Source organism: Crinia signifera, chromosome 4 (assembly GCF_055691185.1).
Source record: "Crinia signifera chromosome 4, ASM5569118v1, whole genome shotgun sequence".
NCBI lineage: Eukaryota > Metazoa > Chordata > Amphibia > Anura > Myobatrachidae > Crinia > Crinia signifera.
This window is the reverse complement of record NC_139220.1, coordinates 9,208,111-9,235,275: the sequence shown is the minus strand read 5'-3', so window position 1 is coordinate 9,235,275 and position 27,165 is coordinate 9,208,111. Positions and strand designations below refer to the sequence as shown.

General features: G+C 50.7%; 1 protein-coding gene across 10 annotated transcripts in view; it reads left to right on the top strand.

The window, feature by feature from the left end:
- IQSEC3 (IQ motif and Sec7 domain ArfGEF 3) overlaps positions 1–27,165 on the top strand; it is a 58,784-nt gene that overhangs the window by 24,698 nt on the left and 6,921 nt on the right. For 6 of the 10 annotated variants that reach the window (XM_083180991.1, XM_083180993.1, XM_083180996.1 and 3 more), the window contains exons 3-11: positions 15,493–15,718; positions 19,861–20,855; positions 22,909–23,070; positions 24,713–24,835; positions 24,950–25,116; positions 25,197–25,336; positions 25,448–25,573; positions 25,733–25,832; positions 26,164–26,334. In XM_083180991.1, the coding sequence (XP_083037117.1) occupies positions 15,493–15,718; positions 19,861–20,855; positions 22,909–23,070; positions 24,713–24,835; positions 24,950–25,116; positions 25,197–25,336; positions 25,448–25,573; positions 25,733–25,832; positions 26,164–26,334 (2,210 nt within the window). The remainder of the gene's footprint in view (positions 1–15,492; positions 15,719–19,860; positions 20,856–22,908; positions 23,071–24,712; positions 24,836–24,949; positions 25,117–25,196; positions 25,337–25,447; positions 25,574–25,732; positions 25,833–26,163; positions 26,335–27,165) is intronic. The other 4 variants (XM_083180992.1, XM_083180994.1, XM_083180997.1 and 1 more) reach the window with 1 other exon arrangement.

The window sequence follows — 27,165 nt, the reverse complement described above, 5'->3', positions numbered from 1 at the left end:
GTGCGAACAGACCAAGGCTGCGGCCGGGCGTGTGGTGCGGCGGCGGATAGTCGCGCCCATGGGAGCATTTCATGGGCTATGTAAACGCTGGGTGTTCCCATGGTAATCGGGCCGTGACGTCAGTGCCGGGGGCACCAGATGTCAGCTGCCGCTCACTTCCTCCCAAGGGTGCACGCATATATAACTGATCTGAGAGCCACTGAGATACGCGCGCTTGTTCCACATCATTCGATGGTCGGCGACATCGAATGTCACAGGCTGCGAATGGATGGTTATGTTAAACATACATTCGCAGGCCCTGTGTGCGAACAGACGCTGCGAGGGGGGGGCGGCGCGGCATTCACCGGGCAGAGTGTGGTGGACTTGCGAGGCTGCGAATTCGCAGCCTTGCAAATCAACCAGAATAAGCCCCCACGGACCGTAGCAAGGCAGTGATGTGACAGGGATTACTGTGGGAACTATCGGTGCTAAATGTAGGATTCCCAAATATTTGCCCCTTCCCTGTGCATGATAGATAGATAGATAGATAGATAGATAGAATAAAACTGTGCATATTAATGCCAGGTATATGCACCCTACTATAGAATAATCTACAAATACTCTGCACTACAGAGAGAAGCCAACATAACACTTCTACAGCTCCACCTGCTGGCCAGAAGGAGTACTGAAGCTGCTGCACTCATCATGCATGGTCAACTCTTCATTTTAAGCATAATGTATATTTTAAGACCTTTTTTCCATAATTCCAGATGCTACCTTATAAACACGGCGGTATCTGTCAGATTCAGCTTGTAGACTTTCTCACACAATACAACAAATGTGTAACGATTTTATGACCAAATATTCAACACTAGTTCCCTACGCGGCTGGGCATGGCCAAACAAAGCAACACCTTGAATCACACCTTCGGGTCCCATCTAGTGGCTGTGCAAAACACTTGAATTCCCCCCCCCCCATAGAGGTGAGGCGCAGCATTAGCCTTTTATTCCTGTAGGATGTTAAGTAGAAATGATGCCATGAGCATTATCATTGTGATATATCGCAGCCTTTATGCGGAAGCAGAAAACATGGCCGTTCATTCCAATCTCCCACCGGTCCCATGCACGCCGCTGACAGTTATGCAATGATCAGACTGGCCAATCACGAGCATCACCTTCTTATTGACATTGTTATGTGATGACGTTAGTCCTCTACATCCATCCATATGACTGTGAGATTCCCATATAATCCTAATAACCATGAATAAATCAACTTCTGTATATGCATGTAACAGTATTGTGCATCTCTAACATATCTATATAATATAATTATGCCATATATAATTATCCATATATACACGTTAACATATATGTGTATAAATAAACGCACACACATATTTATGTAATAAAATCCTAGGGTGTTTCCATTTTCTTACATGTGTACGTGTGGAACTGTTTGTGGTACTCTGTGTATTACTGGGTGACCACCTCCGTACAGGAGTAACCAGTGTGGGCTGCGGTTTTGTAGTGGAGGCGTAATTAACCAGCGTTCCTGCAGAACGCGTTGTGATTGGTTATTTTAACTATAATCTTTTATGCGCCAATCCGATCAATGAAAAATCTGAACATACAATTTTATTGTAACCAACCAGCGCACCTCCAGTCTATCCCGAAGAAGAAAGAGGATCTGATCAAATGGAAATGTCATGTCTTGTCCATCCGGCGATTTGGTCGCTGATGGCGGTTTTCCTAAACCGACCGATAAATATCCTGGAAAACTTGAAACTTGCGGTCAATGCAGATTTTTCTCGTTCAGCACCCACCGAGGGAAAAAAACAAAATTGTATATAACTAAGAGCGCATGTGACCCTATAATTTCTCAGAATTACATAGTCTGCTATAATGCATGAAGTGGTCCCTTTAAATCCCCAGTGCTGTGTGTGGGGACCGATTAATGGAGGTGTTTGTGTGGGTAGTGGGGTCTTCCTCTCAATTATCTTTTTATAGCAAGTATATTAATAGCACATTTCTATGACGCCTTTGTCCATAGATTTGCAGAATAATATTGGCATTGCAATTGGTTGCTTCGTTTCAGAGTTCTGTTGCGAAACGGCCGTCTGCCATTTACAATGCCTCACCATTGTACTCTGGAAAATTTGACCATATTCTCTCCCTATGCACCAGCTGGGGGACTTGGACAGTTATTTGTAGCTACTCATTAAGGGGGTGAAAAGGGGTACAATGTTCTGCCCAGCAGACCTTTGCCCTGGCGAAACGGGCGTATTAGCAAGTTTCTAATGAATGCAGGTCTGCCAGCACACCCACAGAAGTGCCCCCTCTCTATAAGAGTACGGAGATTGGGGGGGGCTCAGTATATTGTGCCAGTAATGTATGCATGCGTATATCTCCCTGATATCTGGTAACATATATGTATGTACTGTAGCGTTATATGTGTATCTGTACAACCGCATCCATACATGCGTCTATGATGACATATGTGTCTATACATGTAACTAAGCGAACACGTGCATTACATGTGTCTGTGTCCTATCTCTATGTACATGACTATACTGTGATACGGTTCTCATGTTCATCAGTAAATGTACTTCAGTGTCATGTGGTAAATGTGTCTGTCAATCATTGCGTGACATGTACATGTGTGTGTGCACGGGTTATAACATGTAGTCACAGTCCACGGATCAGTGTCCTGCGCCAGCTGGTACAGAGAGGTGGGAGAGGTGCCGAGGTGTGAGGCACAGATGGAGGAGGTGGGAGAGGAGCCGCAGGTACAGAGGTGTGAGACACAGAGGGAGGAGGTGGGAGAGGAGCCGCAGGTACAGAGGTGTGAGACATAGAGGGAGGAGGTGGGAGAGGAGCCGCAGGAACAGAGGTGTGAGGCACAGAGGGAGGAGGTGGGAGAGGAGCCGCAGGAACAGAGGTGTGAGGCACAGGGGGAGGAGGTGGGAGAGGAGCCGCAGGTGCAGAGGTGTGAGGCACAGAGGGAGGAGGTGGGAGAGGAGCCGCAGGTGCAGAGGTGGGAGGCACAGAGGGAGGAGGTGGGAGAGGAGCGGCAGGTACAGAGGTGTGAGGCACAGAGGGAGGAGGTGGGAGAGGAGCCTCAGGTACAGAGGTGTGAGACACAGAGGGAGGAGGTGGGAGAGGAGCCTCAGGTACAGAGGTGTGAGACACAGAGGGAGGAGGTGGGAGAGGAGCCTCAGGTACAGAGGTGTGAGACACAGAGGGAGGAGGTGGGAGAGGAGCCTCAGGTACAGAGGTGTGAGACACAGAGGGAGGAGGTGGGAGAGGAGCCGCAGGTACAGAGGTGTGAGACACAGAGGGAGGAGGTGGGAGAGGAGCCGCAGGTGCAGAGGTGTGAGGCACAGAGGGAGGAGGTGGGAGAGGAGCCGCAGGTGCAGAGGTGGGAGGCACAGAGGGAGGAGGTGGGAGAGGAGCGGCAGGTACAGAGGTGTGAGGCACAGAGGGAGGAGGTGGGAGAGGAGCCGCAGGTACAGATGTGTGAGGCACAGGGGGAGGATGTGGGAGAGGAGCCGCAGGTGCAGAGGTGTGACACACAGAGGGAGGAGGTGGGAGAGGAGCTGCAGGTACAGATGTGTAAGGCACAGAGGGAGGAGGTGGGAGAGGAGGCGCAGGTACAGAGGTGTGAGACACAGAGGGAGGAGGTGGGAGAGGAGCCGCAGGTACAGATGTGTAAGGCACAGGGGGAGGATGTGGGAGAGGAGCCGCAGGTGCAGAGGTTGGAGGCACAGAGCGAGGAGGTGGGAGAGGAGCCGCAGGTACAGAGGTGTGACACACAGAGGGAGGAGGTGGGAGAGGAGCCGCAGGTACAGATGTGTGAGGCACAGAGGGATTAGGTGGGAGAGGAGCCGCAGGTACAGATGTGTGAGGCACAGAGGGAGGAGGTGGGAGAGGAGCCGTAGGTGCAGAGGTGTGAGACACAGAGGGAGGAGGTGGGAGAGGAGCCGCAGGTACAGAGGTGTGAGGCACAGAGGGAGGAGGTGGGAGAGGAGCCGCAGGTACAGAGGTGTGGGGCACAGGGGGAGGAGGTGGGAGAGGAGCGGCAGGTACAGAGGTGTGAGGCACAGAGGGAGGAGGTGGGAGAGGAGCCGCAGGTACAGAGGTGTGAGACATAGAGGGAGGAGGTGGGAGAGGAACCGCAGCTACAGAGGTGTGAGGCACAGAGGAAGGAGGTGTGGGAGAGGAGCCGCAGGTACAGAGGTGGGAGGCACAGAGGGAGGAGGTGAGAGAGGAGCCGCAGGTACAGAGGTGTGAGGCACAGGGGAAAGAGGTGGGAGAGGAGTGGCAGGTACAGAGGTGGGAGGCACAGGGGGAGGAGGTGGGAGAGGAGCGGCAGGTACAGAGGTGGGAGGCACAGGGGGAGGAGGTGGGAGAGGAGCCGCAGGTACAGATGTGTGAGGCACAGAGGGAGGAGGTGGGAGAGGAGCCGCAGGTACAGAGATGTGAGGCACAGGGGGAGGAGGTGGGAGAGGAGCCGCAGGTGCAGATATGTGAGGCCCAGAGGGAGGAGGTGGGAGAGGAGCGGCAGGTACAGAGGTGGGAGGCACAGGGGGAGGAGGTGGGAGAGGAGCCTCAGGTACAGAGGTGTGAGGCACAGAGGGAGGAGGTGGGAGAGGAGCGGCAGGTACAGAGGTGGGAGGCACAGGGGGAGGAGGTGGGAGAGGATCGGCAGGTACAGAGTTGGGAGGCACAGGGGGAGGAGGTGGGAGAGGAACGGCAGGTACAGAGGTGTGAGGCACAGAGGGAGGAGGTGAGAGAGGAGCCGCAGGTACAGAGGTGTGAGGCACAGGGGGAGGAGGTGGGAGAGGAGCGGCATGTACAGAGGTGGGAGGCACAGGGGGGAGGAGGTGGGAGAGGAGCGGCAGGTACAGAGGTGGGAGGCACAGGGGGAGGAGGTGGTAGAGGAGCCGCAGGTGCAGAGGTGTGAGGCACAGGGGGAGGAGGTGGGAGAGGAGCCGCAGGTACAGAGGTGTGAGGCACAGAGGGAGGTGGTGGGAGAGGAGCCGCAGGTACAGAGGTGTGAGGCACAGAGGAAGGAGGTGGGAGAGGAGCTGCAGGTACAGAGATGTGAGGCACAGGGGGAGGAGGTGGGGGAGGAGCCGCAGGTACAGAGATGTGAGGCACAGCGGGAGGAGGTGGGGGAGGAGCCGCAGGTACAGAGATGTGAGGCACAGGGGGAGGAGGTGGGAGAGGAGCCTCAGGTACAGAGGTGTGAGGCACAGAGGGAGGAGGTGGGAGAGGAGCCGCAGGTACAGAGGTGTGAGGTACAGAGGGAGGAGGTGGGAGAGGAGCTGCAGGTACAGAGGGAGGAGGTGGGAGAGGAGCTGCAGGTACAGAGGGAGGAGGTGGGAGAGGAGCCTCAGGTACAGAGGTGTGAGGCACAGAGGGAGGAGGTGGGAGAGGAGCCGCAGGTACAGAGGTGTGAGGTACAGAGGGAGGAGGTGGGAGAGGAGCTGCAGGTACAGAGGGAGGAGGTAAGAGAGGAGCCTCAGGTACAGAGGTGTGAGGCACAGAGGGAGGAGGTGGGAGAGGAGCCGCAGGTACAGAGGTGTGAGGCACAGAGGGAGGAGGTGGGAGAGGAGCTGCAGGTACAGATGTGTGAGGTACAGAGGGAGGAGGTGGGAGAGGAGCCGCAGGTACAGAGGTGTGAGGCACAGAGGGAGGTGGTGGGAGAGGAGCCGCAGGTACAGAGGTGTGAGGCACAGAGGAAGGAGGTGGGAGAGGAGCTGCAGGTACAGAGATGTGAGGCACAGGGGGAGGAGGTGGGGGAGGAGCCGCAGGTACAGAGATGTGAGGCACAGCGGGAGGAGGTGGGGGAGGAGCCGCAGGTACAGAGATGTGAGGCACAGGGGGAGGAGGTGGGAGAGGAGCCTCAGGTACAGAGGTGTGAGGCACAGAGGGAGGAGGTGGGAGAGGAGCCGCAGGTACAGAGGGAGGAGGTGGGAGAGGAGCTGCAGGTACAGAGGGAGGAGGTGGGAGAGGAGCCTCAGGTACAGAGGTGTGAGGCACAGAGGGAGGAGGTGGGAGAGGAGCCGCAGGTACAGAGGTGTGAGGTACAGAGGGAGGAGGTGGGAGAGGAGCTGCAGGTACAGAGGGAGGAGGTAAGAGAGGAGCCTCAGGTACAGAGGTGTGAGGCACAGAGGGAGGAGGTGGGAGAGGAGCCGCAGGTACAGAGGTGTGAGGCACAGAGGGAGGAGGTGGGAGAGGAGCTGCAGGTACAGATGTGTGAGGTACAGAGGGAGGAGGTGGGAGAGGAGCCGCAGGTGCAGATATGTGAGGCACAGAGGGAGGAGGTGGGAGAGGAGCTGCAGGTGCAGAGGTGTGAGGTACAGAGCAGGGAGGAGGTGGGAGAGGAGCCGCAGGTACAGAGGTGTGAGGCACAGAGGGAGGAGGTGGGAGAGGAGCGGCAGGTACAGAGGTGGGAGGCACAGGGGGAGGAGGTGGGAGAGGAGCGGCAGGTACAGAGGTGGGAGGCACAGGGGGAGGAGGTGGGAGAGGAACGGCAGGTACAGAGGTGTGAGGCACAGAGGGAGGAGGTGAGAGAGGAGCCGCAGGTACAGAGGTGTGAGGCACAGGGGGAGGAGGTGGGAGAGGAGCGGCAGGTACAGAGGTGGGAGGCACAGGGGGAGGAGGTGGGAGAGGAGCCGCAGGTACAGAGGTGTGAGGTGGGAGAGGAGCTGCAGGTACAGATGTGTGAGGTACAGAGGGAGGAGGTGGGAGAGGAGCGGCAGGTACAGAGGTGGGAGGCACAGGGGGAGGAGGTGGGAGAGGAGCCGCAGGTACAGAGGTGTGGGGCACAGGGGGAGGATGTGGTAGAGGAGCCGCAGGTATAGAGGTGTGAGGCACAGAGGGAGGAGGTGGGAGAGGAGCGGCAGGTACAGAGGTGGGAGGCACAGGGGGAGGAGGTGGGAGATTAGCGGCAGGTACAGAGGTGTGAGGCACAGAGGGAGGAGGTGGGAGAGGAACGGCAGGTACAGAGGTGTGAGGCACAGAGGGAGGAGGTGAGAGAGGAGCCGCAGGTACAGAGGTGGGAGGCACAGGGGGAGGAGGTGGGAGAGGAGCGGCAGGTACAGAGGTGTGGGGCACAGGGGGAGGATGTGGTAGAGGAGCCGCAGGTACAGAGGTGTGAGGCACAGAGGGAGGAGGTGGGAGAGGAATGGCAGGTACAGAGGTGTGAGGCACAGAGGGAGGAGGTGGGAGAGGAGCTGCAGGTGCCGAGGTGTGAGGCACAGAGGGAGGAGGTGGGAGAGGAGCTGCAGGTACAGATGTGTGAGGCACAGAGGGAGGAGGTGGGAGAGGAGCTGCAGGTGCAGAGGTGTGAGGCACAGAGGGAGGAGGTGGGAGAGGAGCCGCAGGTACAGAGGTGTGGGGCACAGGGGGAGGATGTGGGAGAGGAGCCGCAGGTACAGAGGTGTGAGGCACAGAGGGAGGAGGTGGGAGAGGAGCGGCAGGTACAGAGGTGGGAGGCACAGGGGGAGGAGGTGGGAGAGGAGCGGCAGGTACAGAGGTGTGAGGCACAGAGGGAGGAGGTGAGAGAGGAGCCGAAGGTACAGAGGTGTGAGGCACAGAGGGAGGAGGTGGGAGAGGAGCCGCAGGTACAGAGGTGTGAGGCACAGAGGGAGGAGGTGGGAGAGGAGCTGCAGGTACAGATGTGTGAGGTACAGAGGGAGGAGGTGGGAGAGGAGCCGCAGGTGCAGATATGTGAGGCACAGAGGGAGGAGGTGGGAGAGGAGCTGCAGGTGCAGAGGTGTGAGGTACAGAGCAGGGAGGAGGTGGGAGAGGAGCCGCAGGTACAGAGGTGTGAGGCACAGAGGGAGGAGGTGGGAGAGGAGCGGCAGGTACAGAGGTGGGAGGCACAGGGGGAGGAGGTGGGAGAGGAGCGGCAGGTACAGAGGTGGGAGGCACAGGGGGAGGAGGTGGGAGAGGAACGGCAGGTACAGAGGTGTGAGGCACAGAGGGAGGAGGTGAGAGAGGAGCCGCAGGTACAGAGGTGTGAGGCACAGGGGGAGGAGGTGGGAGAGGAGCGGCAGGTACAGAGGTGGGAGGCACAGGGGGAGGAGGTGGGAGAGGAGCCGCAGGTACAGAGGTGTGAGGTGGGAGAGGAGCTGCAGGTACAGATGTGTGAGGTACAGAGGGAGGAGGTGGGAGAGGAGCGGCAGGTACAGAGGTGGGAGGCACAGGGGGAGGAGGTGGGAGAGGAGCCGCAGGTACAGAGGTGTGGGGCACAGGGGGAGGATGTGGTAGAGGAGCCGCAGGTACAGAGGTGTGAGGCACAGAGGGAGGAGGTGGGAGAGGAGCGGCAGGTACAGAGGTGGGAGGCACAGGGGGAGGAGGTGGGAGATTAGCGGCAGGTACAGAGGTGTGAGGCACAGAGGGAGGAGGTGGGAGAGGAACGGCAGGTACAGAGGTGTGAGGCACAGAGGGAGGAGGTGAGAGAGGAGCCGCAGGTACAGAGGTGGGAGGCACAGGGGGAGGAGGTGGGAGAGGAGCGGCAGGTACAGAGGTGTGGGGCACAGGGGGAGGATGTGGTAGAGGAGCCGCAGGTACAGAGGTGTGAGGCACAGAGGGAGGAGGTGGGAGAGGAATGGCAGGTACAGAGGTGTGAGGCACAGAGGGAGGAGGTGGGAGAGGAGCTGCAGGTGCCGAGGTGTGAGGCACAGAGGGAGGAGGTGGGAGAGGAGCTGCAGGTACAGATGTGTGAGGCACAGAGGGAGGAGGTGGGAGAGGAGCTGCAGGTGCAGAGGTGTGAGGCACAGAGGGAGGAGGTGGGAGAGGAGCCGCAGGTACAGAGGTGTGGGGCACAGGGGGAGGATGTGGGAGAGGAGCCGCAGGTACAGAGGTGTGAGGCACAGAGGGAGGAGGTGGGAGAGGAGCGGCAGGTACAGAGGTGGGAGGCACAGGGGGAGGAGGTGGGAGAGGAGCGGCAGGTACAGAGGTGTGAGGCACAGAGGGAGGAGGTGAGAGAGGAGCCGAAGGTACAGAGGTGTGAGGCACAGGGGGAGGAGGTGGGAGAGGAGCGGCATGTACAGAGGTGGGAGGCACAGGGGGAGGAGGTGGGAGAGGAGCGGCGGTACAGAGGTGGGAGGCACAGGGGGAGGAGGTGGGAGAGGAGCGGCAGGTACAGAGGTGTGGGGCACAGGGGGAGGATGTGGTAGAGGAGCCGCAGGTGCAGAGGTGGGAGGCACAGAGGGAGGAGGTGGGAGAGGAGCCGCAGGTACAGAGGTGTGAGGCACAGAGGGAGGAGGTGAGAGAGGAGCCGCAGGTACAGAGGTGTGAGGCACAGGGGGAGGAGGTGGGAGAGGAGCGGCAGGTACAGAGGTGGGAGGCGCAGGGGGAGGAGGTGTGAGAGGAGCGGCAGGTACAGACACATAGGGGGACTGGATGATTGTTAGGATGCGCACATATGATAGAGGGTATTCTTTGTATACATACATGTATTTGTACCCTCCCATACTGTCCTATCAGTGTATTCCCATCTCCCAGTTCAGCAATGTCCTCGCGCATCAGAGGTGGAGCCTATCAGTCGCGTCATCATTGTCTAGTCCCGCCCACATCACAGAAGTCGTGGCATCCCATAGGTTGGGCCTACGTCCCTCCAGACTACCCGAAAATCAGGCGCTTTTTTGGACATTCTAGGACAGTACACCGGCACTGTGCAATTGTCCAGGAGAAATAACCGAATTGCCCTATTGGGCCCCATCCTAGTGGCCCCCGGTGTGCAAAACACTTGAGTTGGTCTTTTCTTCTACGTTCTCAAATTGGATCCATCTTTGAAGCACCCGGTATATTTATTTATATGTCACCTCCCCAGCACTGACCAGAAACACACAGAGTCGTGGGGAGAACGTACAAACCCCACACAGATAAACCATGACTTGGGATTGAACCCATGACCTCCGATCAGTCATGTACAGATCCATGTGTGTGAATCATCCCCGAATTCCCCTCTCTCGTCCTCACTTCAGAGTTTTATTTTTACCTTCCGCCTCATTGCCCTGTCAGCGAATCCTTCTCATCCTGATCTGCCCCCGGGCGCAGGAAAGCGAGGGCTCCAGAGCTGCCGTTTATATCCCCCCCTTCCTCCCCGCTGTCCTGAGGCTCCGCAGTGTAACAGTAATGCAGGCTGCCAGCTGCTGTGCCATGCTCACAATGCCAGGCTGCGGCACACATAGGACGGACTTTGGATTAACCTCATCAGCCGGAACGTTCTCCTTCACATTAACCACTGCACCCTAATTAGTACATGTCGCCACACACGCCTTGTTACATGTAACGTGTACAATGAGAGCATCCATGTACACGGCTTCTCAGAGCAACACGTGGGGAGTGACTTCATTCTGACAATAGTGCCTGTCTCCATGTACAGTGCCGTATACACTGATGGCGGAAACCAGCCTGTAATAGTGTACAGTGCTGTATATACTGATGGCGGAAACCAGCCCGTAATAGTGTACAGTGCCGTATATACTGATGGTGGAAACCATCCCGTAATAGTGTACAGTGCTGTATATACTGATGGCAGAAACCAGTCTGTAATAGTGTACAGTGCTGTATATACTGATGGTGGTAACTGGCCTGTAATAGTGTACAGTGCTGTATATACTGATGCTGGAAACCGGCCTGTAATAGTGTACAGTGCTGTATATACTGATGGTGGAAACCAGCCTGTAATAGTGTACAGTGCTGTATATACTGATTGTGGAAACCAGCCTGTAATATTGTACAGTGCTGTATATACTGATGGTGGAAACCAGCCTGTAATAGTGTAGAGTGCTGTATATACTGATGGAAGAAACCATCCCATACTAGTGTACAGTGCTGTATATACTGATGGCGGAAACCAGCCCGTAATAGTGTACAGTGCCGTATATACTGATGGTGGAAACCATCCCGTAATAGTGTACAGTGCTGTATATACTGATGGCAGAAACCAGTCTGTAATAGTGTACAGTGCTGTATATACTGATGGTGGAAACTGGCCTGTAATAGTGTACAGTGCTGTATATACTGATGCTGGAAACCGGCCTGTAATAGTGTACAGTGCTGTATATACTGATTGTGGAAACCAGCCTGTAATAGTGTACAGTGCTGCATGTACTGATGGTGGAAACCAGCCTGTAATAGTGTACAGTGCTGTATATACTGATGGAAGAAACCATCCCATACTAGTGTACAGTGCTGTATATACTGATGGTGGAAACCGGCCTGTAATAGTGTACAGTGCTGTATATACTGATGGTGGAAACCAGCCTGTAATAGTGTACTGTGCTGTATATACTGATGGCAGAAACCATCCCGTACTAGTGTACAGTGCTGTATATACTGATGGTGGAAACCAGCCCGTAATAGTGTACAGGGCTGTATATACTGATGGTGGAAACCAGCCTCTAATAGTGTACAGTGCTGTATATACTGATGGCGGAAACCATCCCGTACTAGTGTCCAGTGCTGTTTATACTGATGGCGGAAACCAGCATGTAATAGTGTACAGTGCTGTATATACTGATGGTGGAAACCAGCCTGTAATAGTGTAGAGTGCTGTATATACTGATGGTGGAAACCAGTCTGTATTAGTGTAGAGTGCTGTATATACTGATGGCAGAAACCAGCCTATAATAGTGTACAGTGCTGTATATACTGATGGTGGAAACCAGCCCGTAATAGTGTACAGTGCTGTATATACTGATGGCGGAAACCAGCATGTAATAGTGTACAGTGCTGTATATACTGATGGCAGAAACCAGCCTATAATAGTGTACAGTGCTGTATATACTGATGGCGAAAACTGGCCCGTAATAGTGTACAGTGCTGTATATACTGATGGCGGAAACTGGCCCGTAATAGTGTACAGTGCTGTATATACTGATGGCGGAAACTGGCCCGTAATAGTGTACAGTGCTGTATATACTGATGGTGGAAACCAGCCCGTAATAGTGTACTGTGCTGTATATACTGATGGCGGAAACCGGCGCGTAATAGTGTACAGTGCTGTATATACTGAGGTGTACTGTGCTATAAATCACTACCTGCAGCCCCGAATGTATGTATGTGTGTGTGTGTATGTATGTACGTGTGTGTTTGTGAATATGTATGTGTGTGTGTATATATATATATATATATGTGTGTGTGTGTGTGAGAATGTATGTATGTGTGTGTGTATGTTGGTGTGTGTGTATATGTATGTATGTATGTATGTATCTCTGTGTGTGTGTATGTTTGTGTGTATGTACTGTATGTGTGTGTGTGTGTATGTATGTACTGTATGTGTGTGTGTATGTATGAATGTATGTATGTGTGTAGGTACTGTATGTATGTTTGTGTGTATATGTATGTGTGTGTGTGTGTGTATGTATGTATGTATGTATGTATGTGTGTGTGTATGTATGTATGTGTGTAGGTACTGTATGTATGTATGTTTGTGTGTACACTGACCCCCATTGTTCTCTGCTGTATGGATGCTCAGAGCTGGAGGATAAATGACGACACATCACCCCTCCTCTGGTCTCCTTGCGCCACATTACCCTCCGCGTGTCTGATTGTTGTGTCGGAGGCACGTCTGACCTGGTTGACCTCCGCTGGCGGCTGAGGGCGGCTGTTCCGCTGCCAAACATCAACTTTATGGTCCGAGCCTGCTCCATCCAGAGGCCGGGAGAAGCAGCGGCCTGTGCAGTGTACATTATACCAATTCCAGATGGCAGTTATATTAATAGATATAAAATATTCAGGCTCGTCGCCCTGCGCAGAGGGCACAGAACATATTTAATCAGCTTATCCAAGTCACTGGCTCTTCTAAATATATCCAATCACCTTAACTCCTCAGCTGCCAAGGGGTTACATGGTGAGCGTGGCCCGCGGCACAAATAGTCCATCGCGTCTTCTCTGTGCCCTTGGAATCTCTCAGTGCCATGGTCTGGGTGGCGAGGCAACAAAAGCACGGGTCCATCCTAATTATAACTATTATACAAGAGAACAACCTCTGTGTTTGAAAAATGTCGATGAGCTGATTGGTTGGTAGTTTATCTCTCTTCACTTTATCTCTCTTGAAGCCTTAAGGTGCATCGCATCTAGTTCAAAACGCATGCGATGTGCTATAGCAGCGATGCGATCCAGTTCATATAGTACCGGCAGCACATACGGGAGTGCGCATCGCCTTGCACAGCAGGATCACTCTGTGTATGGGGGGCACCTTTAGTACATGGAGCCCGTTACGGAACTGATCGCAGCGGCCAGCGTTCAATTAAGAGCGAAATCCCGCCTTGCGATTCAATATGATTGGATGTGTGCGGCTGCACTGATCGCTCCGTGTGTATGGCCCTGCATCGGTGCGCGGTCCTGCGCATTGCTGTCGTCCGCAGGGAAAGCCAGAGTTCGCTTTCCTGCTAGATCGCGGAGCTTTGACTATTAGGCAAAGCCCCGCACAGCACGATCGCTCAGCACACAGCCTCGCCAGTGTGCCGCGATGTGTGCTGAGCGATCGTGCTTCAATCTCTCAGCAAGAGAGCCGGGGGGCCGCCGCGTCTGTATGCCTCTTAAGGAAGCAGGATTTGTTTAACCCTTTGAGCACCAAGTGAATGTATCAAAATAGGTCATAATGACCCGTAATGTTACATTATATAGGAAATATCATCTTTTTTATACAACATGTTTTATTTGAATTTATATAACCAATGTGAGCAGTGCTGGCATATTTAGCGGATATCTAGAACACATAGCGAATATTTTTAGGAGGAGTCGGACCTCAAGTAGATCATCTTGATGTTGGGGCTTCATGTTGGAGACCATCTGTAATGAGATTGGAAATCGCTGGGTGTTTCCTTCATCGGAGCTTTTTGCCACATCCCATACTGCGCAGATTTACAATGCCCGGGATGTTCTGTTCAGTGGACAGGTTCTTCTGCCTGTGAGGGTGTTGGCATTGGCCCCTCTGTACCCTTCCCGCTCAGGGGCTTGGTTTCTGTGGATGGTTTGTTTTAGGCAAATTCACAGATATGCTTTTGATTTCTTTATGATGGACTTGACAATATCAAAAGATTTTGATAGGGTTTTTTTTTATATCAAAATTGAATTGGAGCCTTTTTTTATATGCCTTACTTTTCTTTAAATGTTCTTCCTGATGAAGCTCATGTTTGGAAATTCACATGCTGAAGGACTTCTCACACATAAGTTTTATGTTTTTAAATTAATTTAAACAATTATAAATACATTTTGGGTTCAGGGGTGTAATATATGAATACAACTTTTTGCATGCCCTAGGTTTTAGTTTTTTTATTTTATTATTATTATAATTATTATTATTATGATGTTTATTATTATTAATAACAACAATAATTATTTTATTATATTGTTTTTATTATTATTATTATTATATTATTGTTATTATTAACAACAATAATGAATATATTATTATTATGTTGTTGCTGCTTTTGTTGTTGTTTGTATTATTATTATTATTATTATTATTAATAACAATAATAATTATTATGTTAGTTTGTATTAGGTATTATTATATTTATGTAATGTATTATTATAATTTTTTTTATTATTATTATATTATTGTTGTTGTTATTATTATGACTATTCTTAATAACAACAATAATTAATATATTATTATTATTATGTTGTTGTTATTATTCTTATTATTATTAATAATAATAACAATAATAATTATTATGTTAGTTTGTATTAGGTATTATTATATTTATGTAATGTATTATTATTATTATTATTATTATTATTATTATTATGTTGTTGTTATTATTCTTATTATTCTTATTATTATTATTAATAACAATAATAATTATTATGTTAGTTTGTGTTAGGTATTATTATATTTATGTAATGTATTATTATTATTTTGTATTATTATTATTATTATAATTATATTGCTACAATAAACCTCTACATAAATAGTGCCACATACCGTATCACACCGCCCTTTACAGAGAGGTTACTACTTACGTAATTATTTCATTTTCTGCACTAGAGGTTTTTTTGGTATTTTTTTTATTATTTGTTTTCCATTTGACATTGCGGAGTGTTCTGTGCTGATTACTGGGAAGAATTTCGGAATAAATTCATTTTATAGAAAATAAAATGAGAACCAGCCGTGGGGAATTGAATATTTTTATTGCCTCTGTAAGTGGACATTTAGCTGATGTCATTGTCCTTCCCCAGAAGTCACACCGCGAACACTCCCGGAGAGGCTATGTGACTGCGCGAGCAGCGATTGGCCGGCTCGTCCCCTTGCTGATTCCTGCCATGATCGCACATTATTGTTGGCCTGTAGCCCCTTCCCCTTAAGCCAACCTGCAAAAACATCAATTCATTTTATTTCCAATTGAATATTGCCTTTCTCTACAATCAGTATGCAGCTGCCGGACACAAGTCACAATGTGCAGTATATTAGGGTATATCCCCTCTGATACACGGGGTCATTGTGTGTATGTTTCGCTGATATCTGATCCTGTCTATTACACAGCGATGACTCCTGTAAGAAGTTGCTGTGCACAGCGTGGGACGTCCGGGACAGCGACAGTCAGAGGGGTAATAACGCCAAACAGCCGGGAGAGGAGGAGTCACTGACCAAGGCCAGCCTGCACCATACAACATCTCCACTCCTGGTGCAGCGAGGGAAGACCGCAGCCACCTGCTCCCATGGGACCACCTCAGACTATGAGATTTCCCTGGACCTCAAGAACAAACAGGTCAGAGCCTCCTCCATTTGTTTCCTATAGATGCAGTCACTGCTATCAGCTGAGTGTAAGGGGCCCGCACTGAGTGTAAGGGGCCCGCACTGAGTGTAAGGGGCCCGCATTGACTGTAAGGGGCCCGCACTGAGTGTAAGGGCCCACACTGAGTACATATGTGGCCACAGTGAATATAAGGGCCCACACTGTATGTAAGGGGCCATGCTGAGTATAATGGGCCTGGCGTACTGATTGTAGGGGCCCGCACTGAGGGCCTGACTCAGTAAGTTTACCAAGTCCAATAGTGCACACCCATAGATGATCTGAAATAAAAAGCGAAAGCAAAATAAAACGACTGCAGCTTCGGAGTAAAGTCCGGGTGGCGGTACAAGGTCACCGCTACGTTAGTTGGGTTAAACCGGCATCACGGAGACGCCGGCGGGACTATCCGAGCTGCGCCGTCCTCCAGCCCCTTCCCCTGACCTTCTTTTGCTTTCTCTACTGGAAAACGAACTGAATGAACACAGAACACAGCCGCGGGGCTGCAGGATACTGCGCCTTGTACCAGGGAGAGAAGGGATTTGTGCCTCTCTGAATCTATCGCAGCGTTCCGCTTCCTGCTCTCAGTAATGAGATTTATTCTCCGCCTGAACTTTCCGCCAGCTCAGTCGTCACCAAAGCCGTTCCCAAACAGTGCAATCCTGAAATGTGACAATCTGTGTTTTCACAGGCGTCTGTTACAGTCGGCATTTGTGGAACGACGGGTGATTGGGAGAAACGGCTTTATTTTTATAGAAATGTATTCTGCAATATATACAATGGTATAGGCTAGGTGACTGTTACCGTATACAGCTCCAACCACTGGATTCCGGGCATTGTGCTAGGACCACCAAGGTCTAGTACCCTGCGATACGTCCGCCGCAGGCCTCGAACCCTCTGTTTACCCACTTAGGGCATTATGAGCCAGTAATGGGAATTATTCCTTAATTACAGAGCACCTGTCGCCCCCACACACTGCCAGCCAGCGATGCTGGGGAACGTGTGCAGTGGATTCACTGAGAGCCAGAGGTGTCGTCATCGTCCAACGTTTCTGACGTCCCTAATGAATGTATCGGCTGCATTCATGTCGGTATCGCGTCAGTGCACAATAAGTAGGCCAATGGTGACTAAGCTAATACACCTCAGGGGCCGCCCAAAGCAGCCCCCTGACCTTCACCATGGCCGCTCATTACCTGTCATCTCAGGAATATACTGAGGCGATATATGTAATCACGGACTGTAATAGCACAGCAGGCATTTATATGTACGTCGCTGTGGTTTGCTGCAAATTATTAGGGTTACCTAAAAAAAACACATATTGATATTTCACGTGTCAACCTTTTCACATGTCGACATTTTGAGTGTGTCAACCGTTTGTCAGTGCCAGCCTTGTTCACGTCAACTCTTTGCTGTCGCCCAAGTGACAGTTGACCTAGATATTGTCTGTGAGCTAAATGTGAGCTCATCCTCACAAAAACACTTGTCCTGTATAAAGCTGGGTACACACTGGGCGATATATCGTCATCAGTATGGACGAAATCGATATTGGTATTGTGCAGCAAGTCACGCACAACCCGTCACTGACGGACATCGTGAACGATATCAGCCAGTGTTTACAGTCAATATCGTTCTCCTGCGGCACCGCCGATATGGTTAACTGTAGGTGAAATCACGACCAAATTTAATTATAATGTAAACCTATCAATTCCCTGCAGAATTAAGAAATAAAACAAGTCTGACTTCATTGTTCGAGAACACAAAGACAGAATGTTGTTACACCATCGTGATATTGTGATGACGGTTGCCATCCGAATCCCAAAATATCGAATTCGATTGGTTGCCCAGAGCAATATCCCATGTGAAACAGATCTCGCATTTTAGTAAAGTTACCCCAATATCAAAAAACTCACATAGAGCGGGATGTACTAAAGGAAAAAAATGCGGTAAAAACCAGATAACAGGGTTTTTACCACATTTTGATGTGCAGGAAAACCCGCCAGAAAAAGCTGGTCATACACCATAGAAAGACATGTGGTGCAGATGCACACTCCATATTATTAATCAAAAATCAATCAATAATAGAGGTTCTTGGTATATTCATTGGCCAAGAAATATTTGCCCACCAACCAGCTTCACGGTAACCTCATTTCTGGTGGTCCCTAATACTAAGAATCTGGGGCGCGGAACCCCAAAAAGGCCAGCATAAGCCAGTCACCCCAGGGCAGCACACAAGTGAAAAACTAAGCTAGAAATGTGTGTTAATAAGAAATAGTACACCTGAAGGTTGGGACTCCTTCAACTTAGAGTAGCACCCCGCCCACCTGATCTGAACATTAGTTCACCAGTTTGGTCCCTGGTAGCCACAGACTGCAAACTGAGGGCACAATGAAGGTAAGACCTAAAAATTTACACTATTTGCTAGTCTTGGAGATGGATTTGGGGCGCGGCTCCCCTTGGGTTGGTGTAACCGAGTTGCTTTCGGGGTGGCACACCCTAACATTTATTTAGCACTATTTCTTTTCACTAATATTATACTTCCTAGCACTGCACTTTTTAACCTCTAGCTCAGTGGTTCCCAAACTTTTTAAATCACGGCACCCTAATTTATCATAATATTTTTCACGGCACCCCTAGGCCAAGTTTGTTACTGAGAGTTTCAGAAAAAAAAATATTAAATTAAATAAGTTGTGATTAGTTTGTATCCTTAGTTCCAGTTATGTGGTGAGGAACATGATTCACTTTTGTTTACCCATATATTTTATAACTGGAAGCCACGAGCACTGATTTTTGCCTATTTCATTGGCCATAAATACATTTAATTGGTTCTGGACCACCAACCTGAGGCACCCCTGCAAGTGCTCCGCGGCACCCCAGGGAGCCACGGCACACAGTTTGGGAACCACTGCTCTAGCTCCTGCTTCTTTCTTATTAACACACATTTCTAGCTTAGTTTTTCACTTGTGTGCTGCCCTGGGGTGACTGGCTTATGCTGGCCTTTTTGGGGTTCCGCGCCCCAGATTCTTAGTACTAGGGACCCACCAGAAATGAGGTTACCGTGAAGCTGGTTGGTGGGCAAATATTTCTTGGCCAATGAATATACCAAGAACCTCTATTATTGATTGATTTTTGATTAATAATATGGAGTGTGCATCTGCACCACATGTCTTTCTTTGCAGAACTACAAGTCCCAGCATGATAGCACCTCATGTAAATCGGGTGTGCATTCTAAGATCCCCCCCCCATAAGCATACACCATAGAAGCCTATGGGCTTCATACTGCATCCCGCGCCTCCCTGCACAAAACCCCCGCCGCCCCCCCCCTCGCCTGTGTCCGGGCAGCACAGCAGGAGGAGGCGGAGCCCCGTAGCAGCAGCCGGGGACAGCACAGCAGGGAGGAGGAGGCGGAGCCCCGCAGCAGTAGCCGGGGACAGCACAGCGGGTAGGAGGAGGCGGAGCCCTGCAGCAGTAGCCGGGGACAGCACAGCGGGTAGGAGGAGGCGCAGCTCCGTAGCAGCAGCCGGGGACAGCACAGCAGGGAGGAGGAGGCGGAGCCCCGTAGCAGCAGCCGGGGACAGCACAGCAGGGAGGAGGAGGCGGAGCCTCACAGCAACACCTTGGGACAGACGGAGAGGGGAGAACCGCTGGGGACCCGCACACCCCCGCTGGCTGCTTCACAAATATGCGATACTAATCGCATATGTTAGAGCAAATGCAATTAGTATCATTGCGGAAGCGGGGTGGGGCGGTAAGGGAGCGGAGCATGTAGTGCATAGCAGGGGTGGGGCGGTAAGGGAGCGGAGCATGTAGTGCATCCCGCCCACAATCTGTTGTGTAATCTGCAGACAGGGAAGGTTATTAAACGTGGTTCAATTTTCCGCACATATAAATATAAACATGATTACAGTATATATGTGTTTTCTCTGATTAGTGTCATGTTCAAGCAATATTCAAATTTTCGGATGTGCTCATAACCTGGTAATAAATTGTTCCCCTAATTTCTAATGGCCGCACTCACTCAATGTCCACCTGGCGGAATTATTAGACAACATCGTGTTTTCTCTTCTTGTTTCTTCTGTGCTGTTACGGACGGATATCCGGGTGACTGATTCTTTATTTTACAGATTGAGATGCTGGAACACAAGTACGGAGGTCACCTAGTTTCCCGACGGGCAGCCTGCACCATCCAAACGGCGTTCCGCCAGTACCAGCTCAGCAAGAACTTTGAAAAGATCAGAGACTCGCTGCTCCAGAGCCGCCTCCCCCGGCGCATTTCTCTGCGCAAGGTGCGGGTGCACAACCCCGACAGCTTCCCGTCCGCTGAAAAGGCTCTTCTGGAGAGCTACAATTTGGTGGGAATTCCCTTGGTCAGGTCTCCTTCTCTTCCAGTCACCATCAGCGGGGCGCTAACTGAACTTGAAGACTCCTTCACCGAGCAGGTACAGTCTCTTGCCAAATCTATCGATGACGCTCTTAGCACTTGGAGCCTGAAGACCATGTGTGCCTTCCCCGAAGCGGGCTCCTACCAGATCCGAGAGGCTTTTATGCAGCAGAACCCAGAACTGGAGCCACCTAAACTAGAAGAAGGAGATCACGAGGATGGTCAACTTGGGACCTTGCCTAAGAGCAGCAGCACGTTGATGATGGCCTTCAGAGATGTGACTGTTCAGATAGACAATAACAATATCTCTGTCTCCTCGTCCACCTCTCTCTCTATGTCCAACTGTCTGTCTGGGGCACAAAACCCTAAACCCGATGAAGACAGGTCTGTTGGAGAAATTGCTTCCGAGCTTCAAGCACAGGAGGGGTTGGCTCTTGACGCTCACCTTGCACAGAACTCTTTCTCTGAGGTGAATGGAGATGGGCTGGGGAAGGAGTTGGTGGGGCCTGTTGCAACTGAGACAGAACCGGCAGACCTTTCGGAACAGTTGAGTAGTAGCAGCACGTCTACCTCGGCCAAGTCTGTGTCCGAGGTGTCTTCTAAGGAGGCGTTGCAAGCCATGATCCTCAGCCTTCCACGGTACTACTGCGAGAACCCAGCCAGCTGTCGCTCGCCCACCCTCTCCACCGACACCATGAGGAAGAGACTCTACCGGATCGGGCTCAACCTGTTTAACGTGTGAGAACGGGTCAATGGGTTGTTGGGTCATCCCAAATGAGCGTTTGCTAGCTTTGGTGTTTTTGGTTTGGCAGTAGTTGTGGGTGTCACTATGGGCCTTATTTTGGTTCATTCTTTCTGACAAAATCCTTCTTAGATGGACAAAACCATGTGCACTGCAGGGGGGGGGGCAGATGTAACATGTGCAGAGAGAATTAGATTTGGGTGAGTAATTTTGTTTCTGTGCAGGGAAAATACTGACTGCTTTATTTTTACACTGCAATATAGATCTCACTTTGAAGTAAAACCCCACCCAAATCTAATTCTCTCTGCACAAGTAACACCTGCCCCACCTGCAGTGCACATGGTTTTGCCCATCTAAGAAGGATTTTGTCAGAAAGAATGAACCAAAATAAGGCCCTATGTGATCATATCCATGGACATTGGGCCTGATTCTGTGTTGGGAGCAAAGGAAAGAGAGCAGGTAACACTATGTTGTGCTGCTGTGACGTGCGGTCTGGGGAGACAGGTGTGTAGAGCCTTACCTGTCTTACTCCAGTATACCCCAGAATTATAACTATAAAAATGATTACAATTTTACAAATAAGATATTTTAAACTTATATCAACTGCTGCAATGCAGGTGTAACATGTGCAGAGAGATATAGGGGGTTATTCAGACCTGATCACTGGGCTGCTAAGTTACAGAGCCCTACGATCAGGTACACGCCACCCCGCCAGAGTGAGATCTTTCCTGGATTGGCGATTACATGCAAATCACAAGCCGCTCACCATGTAATGATTCCCCAGTGTGCGCAGTCTGTGTGTAGCCCAGGACTTACTCAGCGGCTGTGATAGAATCAGGCTGATTGGGGGGCGGAGCTGATGTCACATGACTTCCCCTCACACACCTGGCCACGCCTGCATATAACCTGACACTCCCAGATAACAGCCACTCACCATGTAATGATTCCCCAGTGTGTGCAGTCTGTGCGTAGCCCAGGACTTACTCAGCGGCTGTGATAGAATCAGGCTGATCGGGGGCGGAGCTGACATCACATGACTTCCCCTCACACACCTGGCCACGCCTGCATATTTCCTGACACTCCCAGATAACAGCCACTCACCATGTAATGATTCCCCAGTGTGTGCAGTGTGTGTGTAGCCCAGGACTTACTCAGCGGCTGTGATAGAATCAGGCTGATCGGGGGCGGAGCTGATGTCACATGACTTCCCCTCACACACCTGGCCACGCCTGCGTATTACCTGACACTCCCAGATAACAGCCGCTCACCATGTAGTGATTCCCCAGTGTGTGCAGTCTGTGCGTAGCCCAGGACTTACTCAGCGGCTGCGATAGAATCAGGCTGATCGGGGGCGGAGCTGACGTCACATGACTTCCCCCTCACACACCTGGCCACGCCTGCGTATTACCTGACACTCCCAGATAACAGCCGCTCACCATGTAATGATTCCCCAGTGTGTGCGTAGCCCAGGTGGCCATACACACGCAGATTTATCTTCAGATCTGTTTGGTTGGAACAAAAACATGGCTATGGATGAGAGCAAATGACCGTTGACCATTTGCTTTGAAATGCTGGAAAACTGACAAACTGTCACTCATCCATAACCATGTTTTTGTTCCAACGAGCCAGATCTGAAGATAAATCTTACTAGTGTATGGGCACCTTTACTCAGCGGCTGTGATAGAATCAGGCTGATCGGGGGCGGAGCTGATGTCACATGACTTCCCCTCACCCGCCTGCGTATTACCTGACACTCCCAGATAGATAACAGCCACTCACCATGTAATGATTCCCCAGTGTGCGAGATAGGCTGGCATTCACATGGCAATGGTAAATTGCGCCCCTTGCCATCAGTCGAATTCCCCTTTTTGAGTTGAGAGGGGCGTGTCCTAACTCCAGCTTGATACAGTTGGCCCTTAATGTGAGAACACACTAAGCGATATTACAAACGAGATAGCTGATTTGGGGTTAACCAGAATCAGGCCCTTTATCTCTCTCTGCTTTATTGCTCTCCATGCTTTGATAAATCTCTCTCTCTGTCTCCCGCAGTAATCCTGACAAGGGCATCCAATTCCTCATCTCCCGAGGCTTCATCCCTGATACCCCCATCGGCGTGGCTCACTTCCTGCTGCAGAGGAAAGGGCTGAGCCGGCAGATGATCGGAGAGTTTCTCGGGAACAGCAAGAAGCAATTCAACCGGGACGTTCTGGAGTGAGTGATCCGCAATGCATTGTGCGTGAGACCCCATCACCCCCCCCCCCCTCCCAACTCCTGAAGACCGTACAGCCGCCAACCTGGCGATGAGTAATCCTACAATGGCCTAAAGTGGGCAGCGCGGGAGCATATTGTTCCCCTTGTCTGCCTCGTACAATAGGCTCTCAGATCCTCACCTGAGCTCTGTATCTAGGTCATTCTGCTCGTCAGCACGCATTACACGCTCGCAGGCCTTCTGCGCTGCAGCACCGACATCAGGTCGCAAATTGAGGACATTATTACAAAGCACCGGCGATTACAATGTAATAGAATTCAGGGAGCCCCCACTACACACACGGGGTCTCGTCTCATTGGAGAGCAGGAAGGGAAACGTCCTGTACTGCGGGCTGGAATGAAGTTCTCGTATGCCAGGGATCCTCTGATTATGACACGTTCCAGAGCAGCCAACCAGGCGGGGCGACCGTATGTCACACTCCAAGGAAGACGCACAATGCACTATTAAAACCATGTCCTGGATCCTTCCCTAGTTGCTGACTGGCCGGCGGTCGCCGGTGTATGACCCGTATTTGGGCTTATTAATGCAGACCTTCTTAACCCGTTCAGTGCCAAGTGAATGTGTCAAAATAGGTGTAAAAAAAATTGCCAAGAAAACCTGTGTATTAATAATAATGACCGGTAATGTCACCGTATGTAGGAAATATCATCTTTTTTTTACACAGCGTTTTTTATTTGAACTTTTAATTTTTTTGGCATTTTTAGCAGATATTTTGCCCATTTCTCACAGAGATGTTGGCACTGAAAGGGTTAATAAATATAATGGCAAACCATGTACAGCGCCAATAGAAGCCACAGAAGCTTTGCGCCTCGTTCTATTACTTTAGTAGCGTTTGCACAGTCCGATAGCAGCGTCTCACTGTACATGTCACGGGGAGGATGTTGTCTAAAGCATGGAATTGTCCTTTGTACTCCTGCACAAAATGTATATAAAAGGTACGACGGATCACATTAATACCCCTGTAAGTATTATGTGCAATGACCGAACAACATCACAGCGTGGCGTGCGTTACACAGGGGGCACAAAAGTGCTGTAGGGATCAGATCAGACGATATCACAAGCGCCCCCCCTCAGTTGGCGTGACGCAGATGTGTCCGGGCAGGCGTCTGCGCCCCCAGAGGCGTACGTTGTCGGCATTTAGGAATACAGCGCAGATGGGCGCTATAAGTGAGCGCACACTGTGGACACGAGGGAAGGAGTTTGCAGCGGAACTGGCGTCACAAAGAAGTTTGCTATTCGCACAGGACCCTCATTTATGAGGATAGTAGGTGGACCCCCAAATTAAATATACTAAATACATTTCTAAATAGATCTTGTCAGGGGTGTGCTACCACTGGACATCAAAATATGCACAAATGACAAAGAAGGGAAAAGTATGTCCTGGCATGGAGCCACCGGCGGGAGACAGCATACAGGCGCTGCGGCCTACGACTTATAATCAGGCCCAGGGTGCTCTGTAATACAAATAACACAGCTTGGTAACTTGCCATCCTTCCCCCTCTAGTTTTGTGTCTCCATGCTCCCCCCCCCCCCAATGAATTGTGTTGGATTCGGTGTGTGTTCAGCTCTCCCTGTCTCTTATAGTTGTGTCGTGGACGAAATGGATTTCTCCAACATGGAGCTGGACGAGGCCCTGCGCAAGTTTCAGGCGCACATCCGCGTGCAAGGAGAGGCGCAGAAGGTGGAGCGTTTGATCGAAGCCTTCAGGTGAGGCCATTGTTACAGGTCACCCCGTCTGCGGCTGTTGAGTGCATCCTGTAAATCCTGACATAATTTTTCCGTTTTTTCCCCTGCACCACCCGCCCCCTCCCGGTCCTGCAGCCAACGATACTGTATGTGCAACCCGGAGATCGTGCAGCAGTTCCACAACCCGGACACCATCTTCATCCTGGCCTTCGCCGTCATCCTGCTCAACACGGACATGTACAGTCCCAGCATCAAACCCGACCGCAAGATGATGCTGGAAGACTTTATCCGCAACCTGCGAGGTCAGAGCCGCATGTGTGCAGGAGAGTGTGCGAGTGTGTCAGTCGTGCGTGACCTCACCGCTTTCTGCGTGTCTTCCCAGGGGTGGATGACGGAGCGGACATTCCCCGGGAGATGGTGGTCGGGATCTACGAGCGCATCCAGCAGAAGGAGCTTAAATCGAACGAAGATCATGTGACTTATGTCACCAAGGTGGAGAAGTCCATCGTGGGCATGAAAAGTGTACGTATATTGCGGATTATATATAATTGTGACACTGGGAACCAGTACAGAACTGGATCACAGGGGGTATGGCACAGGATGGTGATGTAATTGGGTCCCTGTGTCCCGCAGGTGCTGTCGGTTCCTCACAGACGCCTGGTTTGCTGCAGCCGTCTGTTTGAGGTGACGGACGTGAATAAAGTGCAGAAACAAGCGGCCCACCAGCGCGAAGTCTTCCTGTTCAACGACCTCCTGCTGGTGAGTTCCGATGACTGCTGCGTTTGGTTACGTGTTGGGCAGCGCGGTGGCACAGTGGTTAGCTTGACGGCTCACAGAACTGCGGTCTTGGGTTCAACGATGATGCATTTAACCTTTGACCCCCTGCCCTCTGATCTCTGTGTTCTCCTGGCTCTACAGATCCTAAAACTTTGCCCGAAAAAGAAAACATCGTCTACGTACACGTTCTGCCGGGCGGTGCCTCTGCTGGGGATGCAGTTCCATCTTTTTGAGAATGAATGTGAGTAGTCGGGCAACCAGCGATAATAGCAGCCGGCTGTGAAGGTGTGAAACGCGTTGTCTTACGTTGTAACACACATTGTGGGAGATTGCAACACTCACTCTGGAGCCTGGGAGGTCATCCAATACTAAAGGAGTCTACCGGTCATTCTGGTAGAGGCAGGAAGTGTAACCTGCTCCAGACTTGAAGCTGACAGTTAACGCATTTTATGACTATGAAAATGTAAAAGTAGCAACATTTTCACCTTATTAGCTGGTTGCTATGTAGGTGATGTTGCTGTGCCATTTTACACTTTCCTCATCCAATGTTAATTCCCGACTTCTGCCTCCAGATTATCCTCACGGGATCACACTGGTCAGTCCGCTCTCGGGATCGGAGAAGAGATTAGTTTTGCATTTCTGTGCCCTGGGATCTGAGGAACTGCAGAAATTCCTGGAGGACCTGAAAGAATCCATCTATGAAGTGACCGAGATGGAACAGATCCGCATTGAATGTGAGCAAGGTTTGGGCACATTTTGGTATATAACAATTCAGCATGCCGTGTTTGTATATCAGCCCACGCATTTCACCGTTCCCCCCCTTTATGCCATCTCCTCCGTTGTTTCATCTAAATATTTAGAACTTTTTGTTGTTGCCCCCCTCAAACAATACCCCTGCTGGCTCCATGGGTATGAGTCCTTGGGTCGACAACTATTAAGGTCGACTGGCTTCAGGTTGACATCTGAATATTGTCGACATGCCTAAAGTCGACAGAGCAAAAGGTTGACGGTCAAAAGGACAAGATGTGTTTTTTTTTTTACGTTTGTTTTGTCCCGAATGTTGACACAGTCGACATGGACACACAAAAAAAGTGCACCGCGTTCCCTCGCACGGCTCGCTGCTCCTGGCCCACTAATATATTCTCCCTCCACGCCATAGTTGATGGTAGGGCACGAAAAGCCTATGTTGACCTTTTGACTTTCAGCCTTCCCAATGTCGGAATAAAGCTTGTATCGATCTTTGACCCTGTCGACTGTAGGCTTGTCGATAGTAGTCCAACAAATGAATGTTGGAGCAAACTCGTAATAACAGGATTGAAAAAAAGTCTGGAGCAATTATGTTCCGTTACAATGAAATAGTTTTCTTCCTAAAGTTGCCGTATGGAATGTTTATAAAATGATTATTTGCAGGGAACTGGCTTAACGTTAAAGGTTAAGGTTAGTTTAACCGTACGTTTCATTCCTGTGTGCAAAAGAAAGCTCAAAGATCGGAGTTGCAGTTTGCAGTTATCCGTGCGATGATCGTATTTTCTGATTGGTGCCAGTGGCTGCAATATGCAAAAGACAGGGGTGGG